Source organism: Lycorma delicatula, chromosome 1, assembly GCF_047948215.1.
Source record: "Lycorma delicatula isolate Av1 chromosome 1, ASM4794821v1, whole genome shotgun sequence".
NCBI lineage: Eukaryota > Metazoa > Arthropoda > Insecta > Hemiptera > Fulgoridae > Lycorma > Lycorma delicatula.
Genome location: NC_134455.1, coordinates 56,840,658 through 56,863,236, shown reverse-complemented (window position 1 = coordinate 56,863,236; position 22,579 = coordinate 56,840,658). Strand labels below are relative to the sequence as shown.

At 29.7% G+C, this 22,579-nt stretch overlaps 1 protein-coding gene across 2 annotated transcripts in view; it reads right to left on the bottom strand.

Moving 5' to 3' along the window:
- LOC142318102 (calcitonin gene-related peptide type 1 receptor-like) overlaps positions 1–22,579 on the bottom strand; it is a 237,195-nt gene that overhangs the window by 64,092 nt on the left and 150,524 nt on the right. For both annotated transcript variants that reach the window (XM_075354631.1, XM_075354632.1), the window contains exons 3-4: positions 5,712–5,809; positions 1,965–2,075 (exon numbers count right to left, since the gene is read on the bottom strand). In XM_075354631.1, the coding sequence (XP_075210746.1) occupies positions 1,965–2,075; positions 5,712–5,809 (209 nt within the window). The remainder of the gene's footprint in view (positions 1–1,964; positions 2,076–5,711; positions 5,810–22,579) is intronic.

Sequence of the window (22,579 nt, the reverse complement as noted above, 5' to 3'; positions counted from 1 at the left end):
TGAGTCTAGATGTCAGGTTGGAATGTTGAACTGAATCAAATTTTTATGAACTAATCAAAATTTTTTGCTAAAAATTTTGATTTTTTAATACATTATATACAGTATAATTTTGATGATATAAATATCATTTGGTGAAATGGGATTTAAAATGTTTTATTAAATATTTTGATTTTTTTTCGTTATTATGCGTTAGATATAATTTTTATGATACAAACATTATTTGGTCAAATGAAACCTAACAATTTTTATTAAAAATTATGATTTTTTTTTGTTGTAAATTTACATTAGATATAGTAAAATTTCGATGATGCAAATATCATTGAATGAAATGAACCTAAAATTTTTTATTAAAAATTTTGATTTTTTTTTTTGTTGAAATTATACTCTAGTTACAGTATAATTTTGATGATACAAACATAATTTGGTCAGATGGAACAGGAAATTTTTTATTAAGCAATAAATTTTACCAATCTTATATTAATCTCTTTTAAGTACATGTCTTTGACTTATACTAAAATGCATGTGATATTTACTAAAAATTGTTACTATGGTATAAAATACAACATGTGAGTAGTTGTGTTAAATTTTTGGCTTGATTTCTTGAAGGTTTACCAGGGCATTGCAATACTACTATTGTAAATAAGTGCGAGTCCTGCAAGTAAAATTTCCTTAACTTCATTACAGCCTGAGGCATACAAGAAAATATACTTCAATTTCACTGTATAACATTTGCTAAACATAGTAGCTAACTGTTTACATTAATGAAGTTAATATTCTTGGGATTATATACCTATAAAAAATCCAGAAACTTGAATATATATTTAATTTAATTGATAAAAATAATTAAGTTTAAATTTCATTTATAAGAATTAAATATTTTCAATGCATTTTGCAGATTCTTTAGATGTATGTCACAGATGATTAGAATGGGTTTTCTTGAGGATACATAATTTAAAAAACAATTCTCAAATGGAGTTTTTATCTGGAATCCAGTAATTTCAATAGATGATTTTGGATGATTAGTAGGAAAATTAATCTGATTGTATTTTTATAGTAGCATGAAATACTTAAGAAGCAATAAACATTTCAGAATTTACTTAAATTTCATAGGTGTGAAATATTAAATTTTTTGAGTACAACAGTGGAAAGTAATTGTACACCTAGGATGGTAATATATATGAATTATTTCATGCAAGTCATGTTAACAATGAGAAATAAATTTCTCTTCCTCTAATTATTTATTGAGATTGTTTTTTATATTCACATTTCTCAGGAATCCAATTGTTCCCACCAGCGAGTTTAATTTATCAATTTTCAAAGTGGTCCCTCAATTTAATATATGCAGTAGCAATATTATTTATCATCTTAACTTGACTACTTTAGCCGTGCAGTAGGTTTTTAGAAAGTGCTTCCTTTGTGTTTGTACTAGGTTATTTTAAAGGTTCATAGATTTACTTTAATTTAATATTGTTAATATTAAAAATTTTAAAAATTAACAAAATAATTTTGTTAGTTTTACTTGTAAAATATTTAAAAATCTTTATAATATATGCATTTACTCTCTAGGTAACCTAATACATATATATGGAGAGATCTTTTAAATGCACTTTATTAAATGTCATAAATCATGTATTTATTTATTTATGATATATATATATAAATAACTGTCATGAAGTTGTCTGACTGATTGTCAGTGCAGAGTGAAAGTATATTAATTGATAGAATTAAATTTATCTGATTAATGGAAAGATAAAAAATGAATTAGTATATGATTCTGAGGAGGAAAGAAATGGACCTCCTTTTACATATTTATGACAATAGTAAGCTACTGTGCAGCCTCTTAGACTTTATATAGCAACTGATGGTAACATCTGAAAGATCACGCAGCTTTCATATTGATGACCAAGCTTATTTTATACATGTCACTGATAGAAGAAGTGAATTTTACATTTTAACTAACGCACTTTTTGGATCAAATCCAAGAATGAAGTATGGGCAAGGAAATTGTGCTATTTGTCCAGCAGAGGTAGTATTGATGCAGCTCCATCCATCAAATTCCCTTGGGCACTGCAGCTCTAATAACAGAAAAGAACAAAATAAAAAAACAAATTATTAGCCATTCATTAACTATTTGCACTATAAACATAAGAAGCATTTACACAAACATAAACATTACTATTATCAGTATAAAAATAATAATAATAGCCAACGGGGTATACTGATGTATAGAATTACATACTATAACTGAAGAGTCATAAATAGATATGATAAATAGCACAGCTCATGTCCAAAATGATATAGCCTAAAGAATAGATTGCTATTCTAATGAATAACAATCATCCTATACCAAGTGTTCTAAAAAGTAAGGAGTGAAGTGGTTCATAATTGCTTCTTCAACAAGCTGATTATGCTTCTGTACATAAGCAAGCCAGGCCCACTGACATTCTTCTCAAAAGTAACTCTTTCACCGAAGGAACTTGCTAAATTGGGTATATAAGTTTTCAGAAAAAGTAGTTCAGACCTTGATTCTTGAACCCCAGGTCAGGTGTTTCATAAGTGTTGCCAGTTTGAGAAAAATTGGGAGAAATAATGTTATACAATAAATTAGTCATTGTACTTCTTCTGATTTGTACTTGCCTAAACACAATGTAATTATAATACATAAGCAAAAAAAAAAAAAAAAATAAAAAAAATAATAATGGCCTTGTGTGTAAATAATTATTAATTAATTATATATTAGTGTAAATAATATATTAAATATTAAATATCAGATAATGTAAATAGTTATCTGGATAATAGAAATCAGCCTCTATCCTGAAAACTTTAAAACAACTGTTTCCCTCTTTTTTATTTAAAATAATCAGTTTTAACAATGTAGCTGCTTATAAGAAGAACATAAGTTTATATATTAAATATTTAAAAGTTTACCATTGCAGAAATGGAGCTAGAAAAAATGAGTTATTTTTATTACTGGTAAGAGTAGAACAGTTTTGTAACTAAGTTGGAGTTAGCAAGTTTTGTTGCACGATTAAGTTTTTAAATGAAGAAAGACAAAATACACACACATACACATATAAATTTTATTTTAACCACTTTTATAACAGTTTGATTGTACATTTACCTCTTGACCTAAAGTTTTGAATCCCATCAAATCTAATTATATATTTTATTTGGAGTTGGCCAGTTTTGGAACGTGCCACTAAATTATTTAAGATGTAGTCCATAAAAGTCATATTTTAAGAATGTATTTTATATTTATAAAGATCAAAATAAATGATTATCACACATACTATGTTGCTGCTTTGTTAATATTTAATTACTTCAATGATTTTTTTTTATATTATATTTTATCTGGTGATCATTATTTGGTTTGATTATATCCCTGTAATTTTAGTTCGTTTTAATTTAATTGTTTAGCTTCTATTATTATGAAGCTAAACAGGCAAAGACAGTTTTATCTTGCATTTATTTTATTTTCACTAATTAAATATTTACTGATTAACTGTTGCTGATTATACAAAAAGTGATGCAACCTTATGGTGGAAGAATGTTTTTTTTTGCATGTTACACAATGCAGTAGAGAATATTCATTGTCTCCTGATACATTAGATGTGTTAGTTATGGCCAGACCCAGAATCCCTTCACAGAAAAGTAGGGAGTGGATGCACCAAACAAGTTCTCCATCAAATGGCTGTATGACAAGTTCCAAGAGACAGGGAATGTGGCAGATGCAGCCAAAAGTGGTCAACCAAAACTGCTAACACCAGAAAAGTTGATTGACATACAAGCTGCATATTCTGTTGGTCTCTAGAAGTTTGTGCAACGTCTAGACTGGTCTCTCTTCGTTGGCAGTGCCTACACAGCATTGTGCAAATGTTTAAAGATGAATCAGAATTCGTCTTTAAATTAGAATTCAGATGTACAGAATTCGTGTTGTTCTCCAGTTGTTACCTGCAGATGCTTGAAAACGTGTAGCTTTCTGTTAGTGGTTCATATCATATGTAATGCCGAATGGGGAAGAACTTGATGACTGGTCTTGGTTTGATGAGGCATGGTTCCACCTTGATGGATGTATGAATGCACACAATTCATATATTTGATGTATAGAAAATCCATATCAGCTGCACAAACAAAAAGTGGGTATTTGGTGGTGTACAATGTCACGTAGGTGAATGTTCATTACATTCTTTCATGGCACAATGAACAGTGAGTGCTACATATGAATGGTGCAACAATTTTTAAACACTGTACCTGCAGACCGGATAGAGTACATGTGGTTTCAGCAGGATAATGCTACGGTTCATACAGACAACAACACTATGACTCTCTTGGATCAGTGTTTTCATGTTAAAGTGATATGAAGGGGTTGTAGCCCCCTTGGTCTCCTGATTTACCCCCTCCTGACTTTTTTCTTGTGGGGATACCTTAAGGATGCTGCTTACCATAAGGATGCTGCTCATCCTCACACCATTCTTGAATTGCAGAGTGAAATTGAGAGATATGTCGCTTCAATTCCTCAACAAATGTTACATTATGTTTAAGAGCATGCAAGTCCTATTCAATTATGTGAATTGCATAATGGAGGCCACTTTCAACAACTATTCTAACTTCCCGTAAGGTTGCGTCACTTTTTGGACACTGTAGTAGCAACATAAAATGTATGACAATCATTGATCTACTATGATTTTAACTTTTATAGTTGTAAAATATGTTCTTAAAATATGACTTTTATGGACTATATAGTAAATAATTCTTTTATAATGAATAATTGGTCTGTTTTTATTAAGTTGTTCAAATTCAATAGTTGATCAAGTAAAAATAAAAGCACCTTATCTTTGTATCTTAGTTTCTTTGTTGTTCATATTTATTTTAATATATTCTCTCATTGTTTTTTGTGTATTTGTCTTAGATGTCATAAAAAAAATAGTTGGCAAGCTAATATAAGTTACCAGTCAATATTGAAAATTGAGTCACTGACATGAATAACAAAATCTCATGCTATATTTCCTAGATGTGTGTAGGAAAAGTGAGGACTGAAGTAATTTCTCATTTAGTATGCTGAATAGCATATTACAAAGCCTTGTTCTATGAGTGACATTTTCAGTCTGTTTATTGCGAGACTGATTTCATTATGAATGCTATTATTACTCTCTCAACAAAGACAATTTTCTGCTAGTTATATTTGTACTTTGTTGGGTCATAGCCATACAAGATTGGGATTGACACTGTAAAGAAACAAAATTAATGCATCAGTTTATGCAATAAATGAACTATATAGCACCTAAAGCTCAGATTAGGGCTACTATTTAATGATTTGTTTCATTGCTATCACTATTACCAGTAGATTTTTTATGTTAATAAACATGTGAAGAACAAATTTATTTCATTATTTTATTTACATATAGAAATGCTCACATTTTTTAATGAGATTTAGCAATTCATCTATCTCTATCCATCTAAGCTTTCTAGCTTCATGCACTGGCTCTGGTTCATAAGTTTGAAAAAATAATTTTTTTTTTTGAATCTGAGAAGTAATGAAGTTTCCTTGTCACAAAATACACTGATGTTTTTTCTAAAAATTTCTTTAAATGAAAAATTTCTTCTGGAAATTGAGACTTATTTTGGCAAAGCATTCCAGTTGTATTTAAATTGTGTTTTTCAAGCACATGTAGCAACTGGTTGGATGGAGTATAAATTGAGTGTTAACATACCTGTATTGTTTTCATATTCTGTAGATTCGCAGTCTTTTCGTCTTGTCGAAATAACCTCTTCAAGTGTCATGCCATCTGGCAATGTGGCCATACCCCACCTGAAAATATTTTATTAAATGATATCTGGTGTTTATAAATGATGTTTTCATTTATATAACATGGTAATTAAATAAGTCAAGTAATTAAAAATAATTTTAGAGAATAATTAATAACAATTGATACTTTCTATATCTTTATGTTGAATGCATAGCATAATAATTCAGAAAGTTGAGAATTAAAGTTTAAGTGATCTATTAATTGTTTTCAATAAATTAAATAATTTATTATAAGAGGAATATTTGATAACTTCTATAAAAGAAAATCAAAATCATTAATAGATTGCTTTACAAAATATTAGTTTGTGCTACCATTTAACCAAATATTAAAATTTAATATATACGAGGTGCGACAATAAAGTAATGAGACTGATTTTTCTTTGCAAGATGTGGCAACCCTGCAGCTTGCGTAGGCACACCATCTTTGACCTTGGTCTATAAGCTACTTCTAGTCCATCTAGCACATTAATGCAACTGCTCAGTCGTGAGTTGTGCTGTAATAAGTGAACACGTGTTTGTGTCTCTCGTCACAGAAATGAAACCGCAAAATATTGCGCAACGGTATGCCATTTCTTTTTGCATTAAATTGGGTGAAAACGCGACGACAACTTATGGTAAGCTTCAGAAGGCTTTTGGAGAGGAGGTTATGTTAAGAGGTCAAGTTTTTCGGTGGCATAAAATTTTTAGTGAAGGCAGAACGAATGTTGAAGATGAAGACCGCAGTGGACGACCATCAACCTCACGGACAGATGTCAATTTGAGCAGGGTGCGTGAAATCGAACGATCTGATCGAAGATTATCCGTGAAAATGATTGTAGAAGAACTCAACATCAATCGAGAAACGGTTCGTCTAATATTAACTGAAGATCTTAGTATGAGAAAGATTTGTGCAAAAATGGTCCCCAAAAATCTCACACAACAACAGCAAGAACCACGGAAAAATGTGGCAGCCGATCTGTTAGAGCAAACGGAAATCAATCCAGATTTGTTGAGCCGTGTTATCACTGGTGATGAAGGTTGGTTTTTTCAATACGATCCAGAGACAAAACGCCAAAGTTCGCAATGGTGCTCAAAGGGATCACCCAGACCAAAAAAAGCTCGCTTGTCAAAGTCAAAAGTGAAATGCATGCTTGTGTGCTTCTTTGATTCCAAGGGAATTGTTCATAAAGAGTGGGTGCCTCCTGGACAAACAGTTAACCAATATTTCTACAAAGAAATTTTAGAAAGACTTCGTAAAAGAGTTCTTCGTGTCCATGCCAACATTGTTGATAATTTGATTTTGCATCACGATAATGCGCCATCCCATCATCCCATACTGCTCTGTTAGTACAGCAATTTTTAACCTCAAAACAAATGTCAGTACTACCACAGCCACCAGATATCGCTCCGTGCGACTTTTTTCTATTTCCAAGAGTCAAAATGGCGGTCAAGGGACACTATTTTCAAACAACACAAGATGTCCAAAAAGCTGTCACGAGGGTCTTGGAGGATATTACAGAAGATGAGTTCCAGAAATGTTAGCATCAATGGCAGAAGCACTGGAATAAGTGTGTGCAATCAGAGGGGAACTACTTTGAGAGACAATACTAAACATGACTAAAACGGTAAGCAACATTTTTTTTCACATCAGTCTCATTACTTTATTGTCGCACCTCGTATATATATATATATATATATATATATATATATATATATATATATATATATATATACACACACACACACACTCCTGGGCGCGCATAGATGAAAAATGGACAAATTAATACAGACTTTTTTAAACAAAAAATATTTTTTTTTATTATCTTGACAAAATATATAGTTTTAAAAATTACATGTAAATGCATAGGCCTTAAGTGTTGTAAAATAATAGTTAATATAAACATTTAAACGTCTTGTTAAAATTTACTTTAATTAATTATAAAAATTTATATTTATAAAATTCATTACTTTTTCTAAGTATGTGCATTTGCATTTGTAAGTATCATTTCCATAAGGTTTGAGATTGATGTGGAAAGCGGTTGTAGGTAATTAAATGTTTCAATTCACAAACTAACGTTGAGGGAGCAATAAAAATGGAGCTGAGTCATTTATTTTAAAATTCTGTAATGAATAAGACCGGAAGTGGTTATCTAGTCGAATGGGAGTGTATATGAGAGGGTAGTAGATTCGAAACATTTTCTGATTGGTTGCAACTCATATAGTTTTTATACCGAGTTTTCCCATTGGTGTTGCCGTTGAAATCACATGATATAGAATCGCTGTTTTTTAAATATCGATTTTAATTAAAAGGATAAAACTTTAAAGTTAAGAAAAACAAACAAATACGAATGACGAATGAAACTGACTTAATATATTGGAACGTTAGATTTTTTGTAGACTTTCTAAAACACGGGTTTCTTTTTAATAATGTAAACATATACTAGCATGCTGTATTCATTATTTATGCTACGTTGCTGTTAATATCATTTTGCACTATTAATAAAGAAAGAGAATAATGATTCATCTATTGAAAATGTTGGAAGATAAATGCTGCAGTTGCTCGCCTAATGTGCTATTTTATTTCTTCATATATATATATATATATATATATAGATATTAAGTTTGTTCTACAAACAATTCCGGCAATATATTACGAACACAAATTTTTACGTAACTTTGTAATGCTCATATTTTGTTTGCAAAATAAATGAGGTAGTTAAATATGTTTTCCAAATGGATTTGATATCTTTATTGTGAAATCGGTATTCGAATATTATCCACATTATTGAATGTTTGTTTGCTTGAATAAGAACGGGAGTGATTAATTTGTTAAGGTTAAAAAATAATGAAGCTTAGGAAACGGGGTTTTATTTTTTTTCTGGAAAACTTTTTCAGTAGCTACCTCTTTAATTCTTGATAACAACAATTAATATCGTTTTACTTTTTCATCCAATTAGTTCCATCTCTCATCAATTAGAAACTGAAACGTAAAAAGGACTTTAATCATCCTTAACTTTTCTTTTTTATCTAAGAAAACAGTGGTGTATTTTTTTTTTCTTTTTTTTCGGTGTAATGTGGTGTTATTATAAAGAAAAAGATTTACTTATCATATTATATTGAATGTCACTCGTGTCTTCTCTGACGAATAAATTAACATGTTTTTTGAATTTTATGATTTGTTTTTCGTTTAGTAAAATAAAGTGTTTTCCTTATATTCTAAGTAAATGGATTAACATTTTAAATTTATGAAACTGAAATGGAATTTTGTAATTCTTTAATTTTTATAGTAATTAAACATAAATTTTTTGAGATACTGATAACCTTTGACACTAAAATAAAATTTTTACTGAAAAATAGATCACTCAAAGAAATATTTAATGAAAAACTTAAAATGAAACAAAAAAAAATTATTTAAAATTAGAAACATAAGTTACAGCGAAAAAATGTGTGGCAGCCATATTGGTTTTTAGTCTTGGAAGTCTATAGCTCGTGGACGGTTACATTTTGGGATAAATATCCATGAATTAAAAAGCTGTATAACAAGGCCTACTAACAATCACTGTTTTCTACCGTAAACTGATGGAAGGGGAAATAGAGATTTCTACTAAAAAATTAAACTTGGCCGTCTTAGTGAAAAATAAAATATATTATGTAAATAAAAATGGAAGTGATTTGATAAATGCCAATATCTTATTTTTAATGCTCAGGAAAAAATAAGTGAAATTTCTTATTTAATGTTTTTTTTTTTAGCATCTACAATTCGATGATCGTAATGGTGGCAAGTAGTGCGTAAATAGGAGAGCGGCGTCACAAGTACCCCTCCCGCGGGGAGTGCTAGTGTCGCGTCCACCATGTTGGTTTTTCCATTTTCTCCCTGTGGGAATTTCCAATTTCCCTGAGCGGGAAGTTTGAAATTCCACAGGGTAGCCAACTTTGGAAATGTTATTTCAGTTTGAATATTATTTAATTATTTAATTCAAAGGTTGGTACCGCTGTTGTTCAGCTGTTGTATAGCGGTATGTTTGAATTAACGTTCTCCGCTCAGGGAAATGGGAAATTCCCACAGGGAGAAAAGGGAAAAACCAACATGGCGGACGCGACACTAGCACTCCCCGCGGGAGGGCTAGGTACTTGTGACGCCGCTCTCTTATTTACGCACTACTGTGGCACACTTAAAATGAACACTACATTAAAAAATAGCAATGTCTACCTGATCTGATACCGAATATTTAATATACTAATTAAAGGCAATATTCCTATAGAGCAAAGAATTAACCATTTTTTAAAGAAACTCCGTTTACAAAGGTAGAAAATATAAAAACTTTCAAACAGAATAAAAATATAAAATCATTTAATATACCATAAAAGGCTTTTCAGTTAATAATGCATTCTATTCAATTATAACTTCCTTTTCTCGTCTCGTGAAGCTAGGTTAGTTTTATATTATATTTGGTATTAAAAGTAGTAATTCAATATTAAGCAATACTAATGCTGTGTAAGACTGTATATGTATATTACTGGGTTACTGCATGTTAGGTTTTAGATTTTTATTTGATTTCAGCTTCTGAACGTCTATATGTGTATCTATCGTAAAATAAAGCTGCTGGAGTTTTAATTGGGAAAGTTTTTATACTATAAAACCTGTTGTGTAATTTTATTAAAACAAATTTCTACTAACACTTTGTCTTTAGTTTACCTTCCTTCAAGGAACATCACATCATCATGTTGAGCAATAAATTTCAAAGATGAAAATAACTCATAAGTGTACTTTATAAATATCAGAATTCAAAGGTAGTATTATTTTGATTGCATTACAATTGTAATAACAATAATATTTTTTCCCATTTATTAACAAAAATTAAATACATTACTAAATTTCTATGAACTGAACCAGGAAATCTGGCATTTGGAAAAAACTGAAAAAGATTTTTACTAAATAAAAATTAAAACATTGTCCTATATTGTAAAAAATTCACACAATTTCTAGGATTCATAATAAAAATTAAGTAAGAAAAAATAATTAGTTTAATTAATTTTAGTACATAAAATGCAATTACAGTATTATAGAATTTTTCTCGTTTTTTACAGAAAGCTTTTTCTCGTTCTCACCTTAATAGGAAAGCTTGATTAGAATATATATTTTTTTAAATATTTGACTAAAAAGAAATCTAAAATCAAACACAGGTGATCGTAGGTCTGCCTAAACCTTCCTCATCAACAAAAAATCCATTATTTCGTAATTGTGCAAATTCGAATAAATTAGGACTAAGTGCTTCAGTAATCTGAACCTGCACTTATTTAGTCTGAAAATAAAAAGATGAGTATTTCTTCTGATGTAAAATTAATATTTAAAAGAAATTTGTTATCCAAATTATAAAGATGTTCTAAATTCTATTAGTAAAAAAGCAGATCAGTTGTAGATAATTAATATTTTGATAACAAACTTTGTCGGTTGTATCTTATCGAATAGTATATTAGATTTAATACTGGGGATTAATTATTAATTTGGGACTGGATTAAAACAATTTTTTTTAAATAAAAAATTCACCGACACCTACCTACCGAACGATTATAATATTTGTTAACCATGCTTCAAACGGTTATATACCATTTAAATATTTCTATTAAAAGTTTAATCAATAGTAACTTCCAAATATTGAGTTGATTTCTCATTAAGGTCAATAATTAACGGTTGGCCATGACAATTATCAGGAAAAGTTTAAAAACTGATAGAAAATATATGAACTTAATTAATAGATTTTTAACTATTTTCAAATTTGGCATTCTTAAAATCATAAAACTATATTTTTAGAATTTATAATTAATTATTAAAGTCTATCTGAATAAATTTAGTATGGTTTTTCTGAATACTATGAGTCATATTATCATAATTATTAGAAAAATTAAAGTATATCATTTAAAATTTGAATGATTAAAATAAAATTTCAGCTAAATATAGAGTTCTATTGATTAACAAAAAAATAAAACAAAAAATTCAACTAAATAAAAAATATAAATGGACTTCAAATTAAATTAATGTACACCAGAATTATTTATTTTAATACCGCTGAATAGTTAAATTAACATTAGCCTGAAAAGTTCTATATTTTTATTTAAATTTCAAACTAAGTAAAAAAATCTAAGAGTCTAAAAGATTAAAAAATAAGTGTAAAAAAGGTAAATTTATCCAAATTGAAATTGTGATTTAATTAAAAACAAAAGTTATCTGGTCAATGTAAGTAATGCAATTTTACGTAGTTCGAAGATTTGTCTAAAACTGAAAGTATATCATAATGGAATGAGTGAATGAGAGAGCGGGAAAAAGAGTACGTATGAATGAATCGTTAGTTTAATGAAACAAAAAAAAAATATTTTAAAATTTTATGATTAATACTTTTTTTACATTTTATAAATGAGCAGTTTATAATAATCGTTTACTATCGTTTATAAGGTTTTTATAAGGTATCGTTTATAAGGTCATTTTTATATCTGAAAGAATGTGTTGTGTTGGGCTTCTTCATCGCGTGAAGGAAGCCCAACTATTACAGATAGCTGTAATATTTATAATACAGAAGAGCGGATTTTTGGTTTTAGTTAACCTTGAAAACGTACCCAAAAACCTCGCTTTTTTGGCTTTAACTCCGGTTCCTGTGAACCCCATTCGCTTGAAAATCAATAGGGTTCTATTGCCATTAGGTTTACATCACTTTACCAAGTTTCGTCAAAACCGGTTTAGATTTGCGTCCGGTAAAACGGACGAAAAAATGTTATGCATACATACATACATGCATACATGCATTCATACACGTGTATATAAACATTTCAGAATCGTGCTCAGGAGACTTCAAAACTAAAGAAAGGTTGGTCTCTGCTCTCCTCGGCACCACTTAAAAAAATATGCTCAGTAGCGATCCTTACAAGTTCTTTGGAAATCCGCTAAAAAAATATTTATTTTATTATTATTTAAGTATTTTAGTTTCTCGGTTAGGATATCAAAACTTAATGAAAAAAACATTTCTAGTGGTATATAATTAAACATTTATTTAGTATATATTATTTATTTAAATATTTTGCAAGACTTGTGTATGATGTACCAGTGCTACGCAGTCTTGTATAGAACAGTTTATAAGCAATAAACCATTCTTTTATCTCTTAAGATGTTTTTTTTCTTAAGAAAATAAAAGGAAATTAAAAAAAAAAGATTGCACCTTATAGAACGAAAAAGGCTGAAAATGTACCCAAAAACCCGTTTTTTGGCTGTAATTCCGGTTTCTGTAAACCGATTCTCTTGAAAATCAATAGGGCTCTATTTCCAGTAAGTTTACATAATCCCACCAAATTTCGTCAAAATGGTTGTGGTTTGCATCCGGTAGAGCAGACGAAAAAATCTTATACATACATACATACATAAATATAATAATTATGTACAAACTTGACTGGGCGCAGTAACAATTTTCAAATTCTTTAGCAACTCCCTAAAAATCTGCTAATCATTACGTTACTTAATTTATAAGACTTAAATCAACAGTGTGTCTTGTATTTTCACGAGTTGTAATTGCGATATATCATACATTCATGAAAAAAAAAATCGTGTAAAATTATTTGTTTATTTAATGAAATGTGCGGGCATCGACTGCTATGATAATTTAGCCCAAATGGAAATTTGTAAAGTATGAAAAATAACATGCCTGACCGGGATTCGAACCCAGGACCTCCGGGTGAAAGGCGGAGGCGCTTCCACTTGCGCCACGGAGGTCGAAAAAATATAAGTTTATAATTTGAGATTCGGGAGATCCTTTTAAAACAATGAGAAATAATTTCAAAATCTAATATAATTTGTTGCGAATTTCGTGTGTTATAATCTAATAAATTATTAAGGCCTTCGGATTCAGATCAAGGAGACAGGCCATTTTTGGATTAACTAAAAACTTTTAAAATAAAATCAGAAAAACTTTTCATGAGTAACGTATTGACTAATCTTCCACTGACCTCATTTAGCTTTCCCAGCGAACTATTACGTAAGTTTGTACATGCATATGTGGAACATTATCAATGTATGCACTTTCTGTAATTTGAATTTACCTGTTTTTCTTGGTTTTTTCTAGCACTTTTTTTAAGCGTAATACTTTTCATGATAAATGATAAGATAAAAATTGGGAAACTTATGAACAAAAAATGTTTTACGAAAACAATTTATAAAAATCCTCGAATATGATAGTCAGATATTAGACATTCTCGTGGTTCTCCAACTACAACATTTCTCCTTGAGCGGCCGACAAAACTGCTGTTAGTTTCTTCCGCCCAGACAAAAAATATGATTTACATCAACTTATCGAAAGTATCATTATTATTATTTCTGATAAAACCCTCAGACTATCAAACATATTTTCTGAAATATATATGATAAAAAAGTAAAGTGAATACAATCAAATATTTAAAAAATCATCAAATATTTAAAATTTTTGCGAACGAAATAATACCTCAAAAAAAGAGTACAAATAAAAAATGTATTCTTGCTTAAGAAGTGCTTGCTTCCTTCGTTTTCTTAAACAACTTTCTACGAAATAGTTGAAATAAAGGCAGTTGTAATTATAGAAAAAAAAAAAATTGTAAACGTATAAAAATTACTTATTTTTATTTTGTAAATAGAAAGATTTTTTTTTTTTTTAATAGGTCATTATTGTTTTTTTCACTAAAATCTACACTCTACCACTGTATTATAAATAAAATAATGTTTTGGATAGTTACTTTTTTATTGAAACAAAGAGAAAGTTTCTAATCAATAAATCGCTCATTGCATTTGTCATCTTTTATAAAAAAATTGTCAAACATTAATTATGGTAATTGGAACTACCAAGAAAAGATTACGATAAACATACAAACAATACTGATTAATTTCGTGAGACATACTCCAGAACCTATTATATTTATTCAGAAAATAAATCAATTTTCTCGTGCAATCAGTTGTGATTGAATAACCTAGAGTTCGATCTATTTATTTTTTAATTTTTATTTTTCATTCAACAATGTTATTTTTTTCCACCGCTGATTTTGTTTATCACCGGTAGTATAGATGTTGCAGTTCACGATATCCATAGCCGATAGTACTGGAAAAAAGGGAGTAAGGCAAAATTATAATTCTTCTTCTTCTTACTCCATGACATAGGCATCTACGCCTGTTCCGGCCCTTATAGCCTCAGTCCACCTTATGGTCACTCAACGCTTCTTCGAGCGACCTGTACTTCTGTTTCCAGAAGATTTGCATTTCATAACTTCAGCCGGAATTCTTCCTGATGGCACTTCTCCTCTTCACATGATATTTCCACTTTTCCTTGAAATTTTTAATCCTTCAATTCAAAGATTCTATTTGAAGATCTTGTCTAATCGTATCATTTCTTATCCTGTCTAATCCTGTACAACCTTTTCACAGCTTTTAAAATTTGTATCTCTGCTGCTTAGATTCTACTTTCTTCCTTTTTACCCAGAACTCAAGATTCGCTTCTATACATCAATACAGGTACAGCCATCATCTTATAAACTTTTAATTCTGTCTTTCATTTTACCTTTTTTATGGCTTCTATGTATTGCACCACACAACTTGAAACTTCCTTATTTTATGATATACATTTATATTTCCATAGATAATCGTGTATCTAGGTATTTGAAAGCAGTAACCTGCTTCAAAATGGAATTTTTTATCACAATTTTAGATCTCACCAGCCATTTCCCTCTAAATGCCATAATTTATATTTTTTTTGCTGATATCCGTAGATTGTAACCATGGCATATTTTTTATAAATGAAAGATGGAATCTTGTAGGTTGTCTTCTGTTTCCTCAATAAGGATTTTTTCGTGTGCGAATAAAAGTGTGTTTATCGAACACTCCTGTTCCAATTTTATCCCTACATTAACTCTTCCCTATATTTTTTACCGCTATATAAATATTATACAAATATCTGATATAAAATATCTATATAAATATTGAACAAAGATGGGGAATGGTTAGAACCTTGTCTTAATCCTTTATTAATTGTTATCTCTTCTGAAACTGCTTTAGGAGTTTGAATTGCTATTTTTGATGCTTCATATAACCTTTTAATAACTTTTATTAAACGGTGTGGCATCTCTACACGTCTTAAAATCTGCTAAACTTTGTCCCAACATAAAATCAAAGAGCTTCATAAAATTAATAAATGAATTTTAAAATTGTATTTCCTTCTTTTCTCTATTAGTTGCTGAACCGTAAAAAACATTATCCGTGCAGGATCTTCCAGGTCAGGTGGTACGGGTAATTCTGCAGCGGGGTTATTCTGTCAAATCCCACATACATCCAAAGACCGCACTGTGACATGACGAGTAAGTCCCGCCATTAAATCAACACTGCTAAGGGCACAAGGTCAACGGTATCGAAGGCGGAAAAGGAGTAAATTGCCAACGGCGGAGAGGGCGGAAAACCCTAGGGAAGATAACCCGAAGGAAAATTAAGGGTTGATAATATGCCCTTTGCGCCGTAGTGAAGGTTGATTTTCCATAAGAAGGGAACTTTACACAAATCCCCTGGTCCTTCTGGTCGGGGATTGCACGGCAGGAAGTTTTCCTGCCTGTGGAAAATATATATACTCGCAATGCTAAAGATAGTCTCGAAAAATTATAATTATAACAAAAATAGCGACTGTAAGAGTAACGGTTAATAGCAGTCATCTAACTACATTTGTTCATTGTAGAACTCTAATGTCAAGGAGAATATTAGTGCAGTTAAATATTAAACGACTTTATCGTTCATATTTTCCGTAGACGACATAATCTGCTTTTGATAATTAAACAATCGGTAAGATGGGCGGGGGATAAATTCCATTCTTATCGAAGTGTGCAAAGTAAGGATCTTTTGTAGAACGATCTATTAGGTATATAATATTATAAAACAATCTGCAGCATTACAACCCGATTGAAGTTTTGTCATCAAAAGGAAAACCTAGAAGCGGTAAGAAAAGAAGGTAAGAATTTTTCCAGAAACTACTGCGATGACATAACTCGGCTAGATTAACTGTCAAAATAAACTGAATAGATTAAATCCTGTCGATCGCATTATTTTATCTGTGTTAATAAGAACGAAATTGATAAATATTTATACACACAAGCGATTAAATCAGAGATAGTTATCTCTAGAAAGAAATGTCATTCTTTCTTGAGAGTTAACTCAGAAGAATGAAAGAAATTTTATATTAATTTTTTTTTTCTGTGAGCAAGAAATAAAACAATAACTTTGGTTACAGTTCCAGTTAGATTTAAAAAAATAACTTATAAAAAAAAATACCCCTGTACATCGTCCTGTCTAACAATGGTTACTGTAGTAGTCAGAGAATCATTATTCACAACGACGTTATTAAAATTCTTTAAACATAAAACGAAACTTTTTTCGGATTATTTTTTTATATTTTATTTACTGTTTATTGTTTCAGTATATCTTCTCAAAAACTTTTCACGGTTTAGATTTAAAATTAAAAAAAAATAAATTTTTACAATTTTAGCTGTTTATTAAAAAAGTAAAATTTTTATGCTTTTATTTTATATAGTCGTGGGTTTCTGCAAGTAGATTTTTAGTATAAAACAAAAGAAAGTCTGTAAGTTATTACAGATGCAAAAGCGAATATAAGATTTAGAAATAGGTTATTAAATAATGAATGTATTTTCCTGATATTCAAAAAAATTTTTGTTGACCTTTCCGAACAGTAATTTATTTTCTTTACATGCATCCACATAATAAAAAAAGAAGATAAAGATTATTAAAATACATTTTGAAAGTCAAGCGGCTTTTGTCATTATCTTACGTCTTCAGTATTAATATCTACCAGTTTAAAATCTTAACGGATCATTAACACTGTTAATGTAGTAAATAAATCGAGTAAATGTGTATTGGTTTAATGCGGGTATAAAATTTATAGCTATTATTCTATGGCTTTCTTAAAAAGTTCAATTTCTTGTGTATTTTATTCATATTTCTTATCGGTATATTGCGGAAAGAATGTACATAATATTAAAAAAAATAATATATTTATCTTACCTATTGAAAAATTAAAATAAAAACAAAATTGTTATAATAGATCTCTATAAAGCGACTCGGTTGGGACAGACCGGTAGACGGTTAAGCGAAATATTTGGTTAAACCAAGAGTTATTTTTCTATTTTTTACTGTAATTGTACATTGTTTCCAGTGATAGCGGTTTAAGACACAACATATTAATTAATATTTACATTTAATACTTAAATAAAATTTTGCTCGCAAATTTAGACTTAATTATCGTAAATGAAGACATTTTACTTCTCCTTTATTACTGTCTCCTTGAAACGTTCGGGTTTACGAGAAAATTCTGCATTTTAAGTGGTTTTTATTATCGGTCGGATTTTAATCATAAATAACAATTTAATCCTACTGATAGTGATAAATTCCTGTATGTGAATTTTAAATTTGAGATTTTTGTTTTAATGCGTATTTTTAAATTTTAGGATGTAATACCTAATAGTTCTATGATTCTACCTAACATATAGCGATGTAAAAATCTTTCTTATCTACTTCAGTTTCCGGTTTTTAATCAACATATTTTTTAATTTTCTTTTTCTTATTTGTTTGGTTTGTCCATCCTCAAATCACATTAAAATTGCAAACCACCTCATCCGCATTGAATTGTGAAGTGCCTTTCCTGTCTAGTTTCCTCAAATCATTTGCCAAATCCATTTTTTTATTAGATGAATTATATATTTTGTTTATAACATTGGTTCAGTCGTTTGAATATATATTTTTCCTAGATTTATAAGATTACTAAATTTTGAAGTACAAATTTTAGCTACTGCTATTTTATATCCGCAATTTTTAGTTTTTAACATAAAGAATTACTAAATTAACAGGTACTGTTGGTTAATTACTCACACTGTTTATGATAATACCATCTATTCTGCTTTGCACTGCTATACAGAATAAGTTAAGTCAGTTAATCAAAGTTAGCTGAACAGAAATCGGTTAGCATAGGATTTCTGTAATCCTAAAACCGGTTAGGTAACAGTGCTTTTTAAAGATTTCACTTTTCTACTTCAGTTAAATATTTATTTATTAGAGATTTGAATACTGTGTGTATTTACTAAAATATAATAACGAAAAGCTTATTATTGGCAGGTTAAATAATAATTTATAAAATAATTATGACATAGTTCCATAACGTTAATAATTTTTCCTCAAATTATTATTGATCTTGACCTTGTTAAAAGCGGTGATGCTTGAGATCTATGTCAGCAATAGTTTAGCTAAAGGCAGCAGCTCTGTAGCCAAACATTTAAAAAATTAGAAGCCAGACAAAGAACTTATACACAGTAGTATTTGTTTTTCATATAAGGAGCGGTTAAGAGCAGTGACGTTCTATTTGATAAGAACAGCAGTAAATATTGTCTTTTACCGACGATAGGGGTGAATGATTTATGGGAGTATTGTTAGCGGGTCTTCAATTTATAGCAGAATATTTTTCTATTAATAATCTAGAAGTAAACTAAATTCCTATTCGAATATCTGGTAAAATCAACATGAATAGTTTTGGTAATCAAATGCTAAAATCGATTCAGCCAGAAGCAGAGTGAAGATACAGGTAAGTACGCAAAATTGATGATACCTATACAGTCAGGTAAATTATAATATTTAAAAAAAGAGAAGAAAATAAACAAAATGGATATAAATGGATTCACTGGAAGGAAAAAGTGCAACATACTATTTGGGAAATGAAAAAGAAGAATCGATGAACAAATACATAAATGAAAACAAAGGGAGAAAAAGTTTTATAAATATTAGGATAAAACAAAAATCCAAAAATAAAAAAAAAGGTGATTATTTTATAACCTGGACCTGGTGTTTTTTTCTTAACGCAAAGATATGTGTGAGGTTAATGTAACTGGAGTAATTTACGAACAAATGGAGAAGACTATGGAAGTGGAAGGCAAAATATGATTGAAAGACAATAATGGGAAGTTTTTGGAATATTTTTCTAGGGAAAGGAAAGGAAATGGTGCGAAAGTATGAGTTGGCACATAGAACAATGGAGAAGAAAAGTTAATTACATTTTATTGAGGGCGTAGGGTCACTACAGAACAGATTTCTTGTAGATTTCCACTGTTTGGGATCCAAGATGTTCACACATATAAGCTTCTTGAGTGACCACGAACGCATGGCGAAAAGAACGTTCATGCTTAGAACTTTCAGTATAAAAAATTGCTTCCGAGTTTACCCAAACAGTAATTTCAAAAATTTTGTCCTGGGAAGTAAAACGATTTACATCTATGTACTTTTTTTATACAAGGCTACCTGAAAATGAAAGTTTAATATCGGAGTATTCCAAAGAAGGCAATAACACTAGAGGAGCAAATATATTTGGTAATTCTGAAGCCAAGTCTAGAAAATATCTCTTGGCTTCAAATTAACATAGTAAGTAAAGACATCGATCATAATGGTAGGCACAGTAAGTCCTACAAAAAGATGTCATAGAGAGGACTTTGAGACTGCTCGTTCATTCGACTTACGGAAGCCATAGAAGGCGCAATCTCCGCTTCAACCAGCTGATGTTAGGCTTGGTGGATAAATCTAATATCCAAACTGTGAGAGTTGTTTGATAGAAGGTATTCAACATCCTAACAGCTATTTGGCTGGTAGAGAAGTAAATAACAGTACCCTAATAACTCACTAACATATTCCATTGTATCTCAATTCATGATAAAATACACATAACACAATTAAATTAAATGCGAATAATTTTAATTCTCGAAAATTTTCACGAAATAGTTCTTCAAAATAGACATCTAAAAGTTTTATATACGGTGATACTAATGCTTCTATTGGTTCAAAAACAATTTTTGAAAATTTGTACGTAAATCGTAAAAAACAGAATTTTGTTTGGTCACTAAAAATTTGGACTCTGTTGTTCAGTTTTAGCTCAAAATCCTAAGGAATCTATTGAATTTTGATGTAAACATCCAGCCAAAGTCATGACGCGTAAAAACAAATTAATTTCATAACCATTTGGTTTGAAAAAGGAATTATCGCAAAACATATGATGGGTGTATGATTCACAGTTTTATTTATTATAATTAAAAAAAAAACGTTCACTTAATACTTTGCCCTGAAGAACATATACGATGACAAAAATGTATATTATTATTATCATTATTAGCTCATTCCTTTATTGCGAAGGTTGTAAATGCGAATTCAGTTATTCAATTTCTTGCAGTTAGTCGTTTTTTGCAGTGAATTTTGGAATTTACTTTTAACTTTATATTTTACATAAATACACATTTAAAAGCACGTTTAAAAATAAATAAATAAAAAAACTTAAAGAGAGGCTTTCGCTAAAAAGTTTCAGTTGTATTTAGTTATAAAAAACTGGAATTATAAAATACTGGAAAGTTTCTTTTCCTTACGAATATCTAGAAGTTTAAACATTTTTTCTTAATTTGTATTTTTTGAATTCTTTTACTTTTTTAAACGCTCAGTCAACTGATACAAGCTCTCTTTGAAACTCTGGCAACATTTGCTTCACTGAAAACTTTGATATGACCACCTAACACCCTGCTTGAAGGAAACACTCACTCCTTCAAAACTTCGTACCGATAACTTAAAGTTTGTCATAGCATTTTATGATGATTCACAGACATAGAATAAATGTATTTAAATTATTATGTATCATATTTTCCTTGATAAATACTTTAATATGAATAAGCGTTATTACGTTCACATTTACATTTCTTGTATTGCAGCTATTACGCATATTTTATCCCTTATTATTTAGGAGGAGGCTCTTGTTTAAGAAAAACAGAGTTCTTAAAAACTTATTTATGTTAAATAAAAGATGAATTTATCTAAAAATAAAAGTTTTAAAATAAGTTTTAAACGGACTTATAATAAAGTACTAGGTGAGGTATTAGGATGATCGCGCTCTATCATTTTTTTCCTTTGATGATTAATTCACTAGGTAATCTCAAAGCTTTTCACTTGAAAGTAAAGGTGGGATATTTTGTAATATATAACCACCTCTTATAGAACTCTCTCATTGAACTGCTTCTCATCGACACCATTGTAAGGATACATATATTTTTTTTTTAGTAGTTAGTATTTTTCCCTCAATTACCACAAATTATTAATTCATCTAACTATTCATAGGATGCGATAAAAATTGTTTGTTACCTCAAGTGCGTACTATCAAACTATTGATTGTTCTGTCCATGTGGACTATCCAACCTAAACATTTCGTCATTTATTTAACCTAAAAAGTCCCGAACTAAATTCAAAATACCGTATATTCAGTATCGTAACACAATTTTTATTAAGTACTTCAATCTGAACTTAAAATTTTGGTAAAAAAAAATATCTCCAGGAATATCCCTTAACTTTATGTCTCTCTTTCAGGCACATTTTCCTGTATTTAGGTCAAAATAGGTAAAATTATTTAACACTCAAAATTTTGGTAACCGATGAAATTTTATTAAAAATAAATAAGTTTTACGACTTGCCTAGATCGATAAATTTTCTATCCAGACTGAGGGATAATTTTTTAACAGGTATTTCCTCCATTCTTAACCCGACCACCTGTACCGTGTCTGGGGCTACTGCGCAGAAAGTGAAATATCTGGTGGTCACAGCGTTACTCCTCTTTTTCCCGGAAACATCTTTTTTCCTAGCCAGGTTAAGCCATACAGGCTGTTCATTGATAAATCTCTCAGCCCCTTAACCAGATAAGCATCGAAATTATTACAATAACGCAGAAA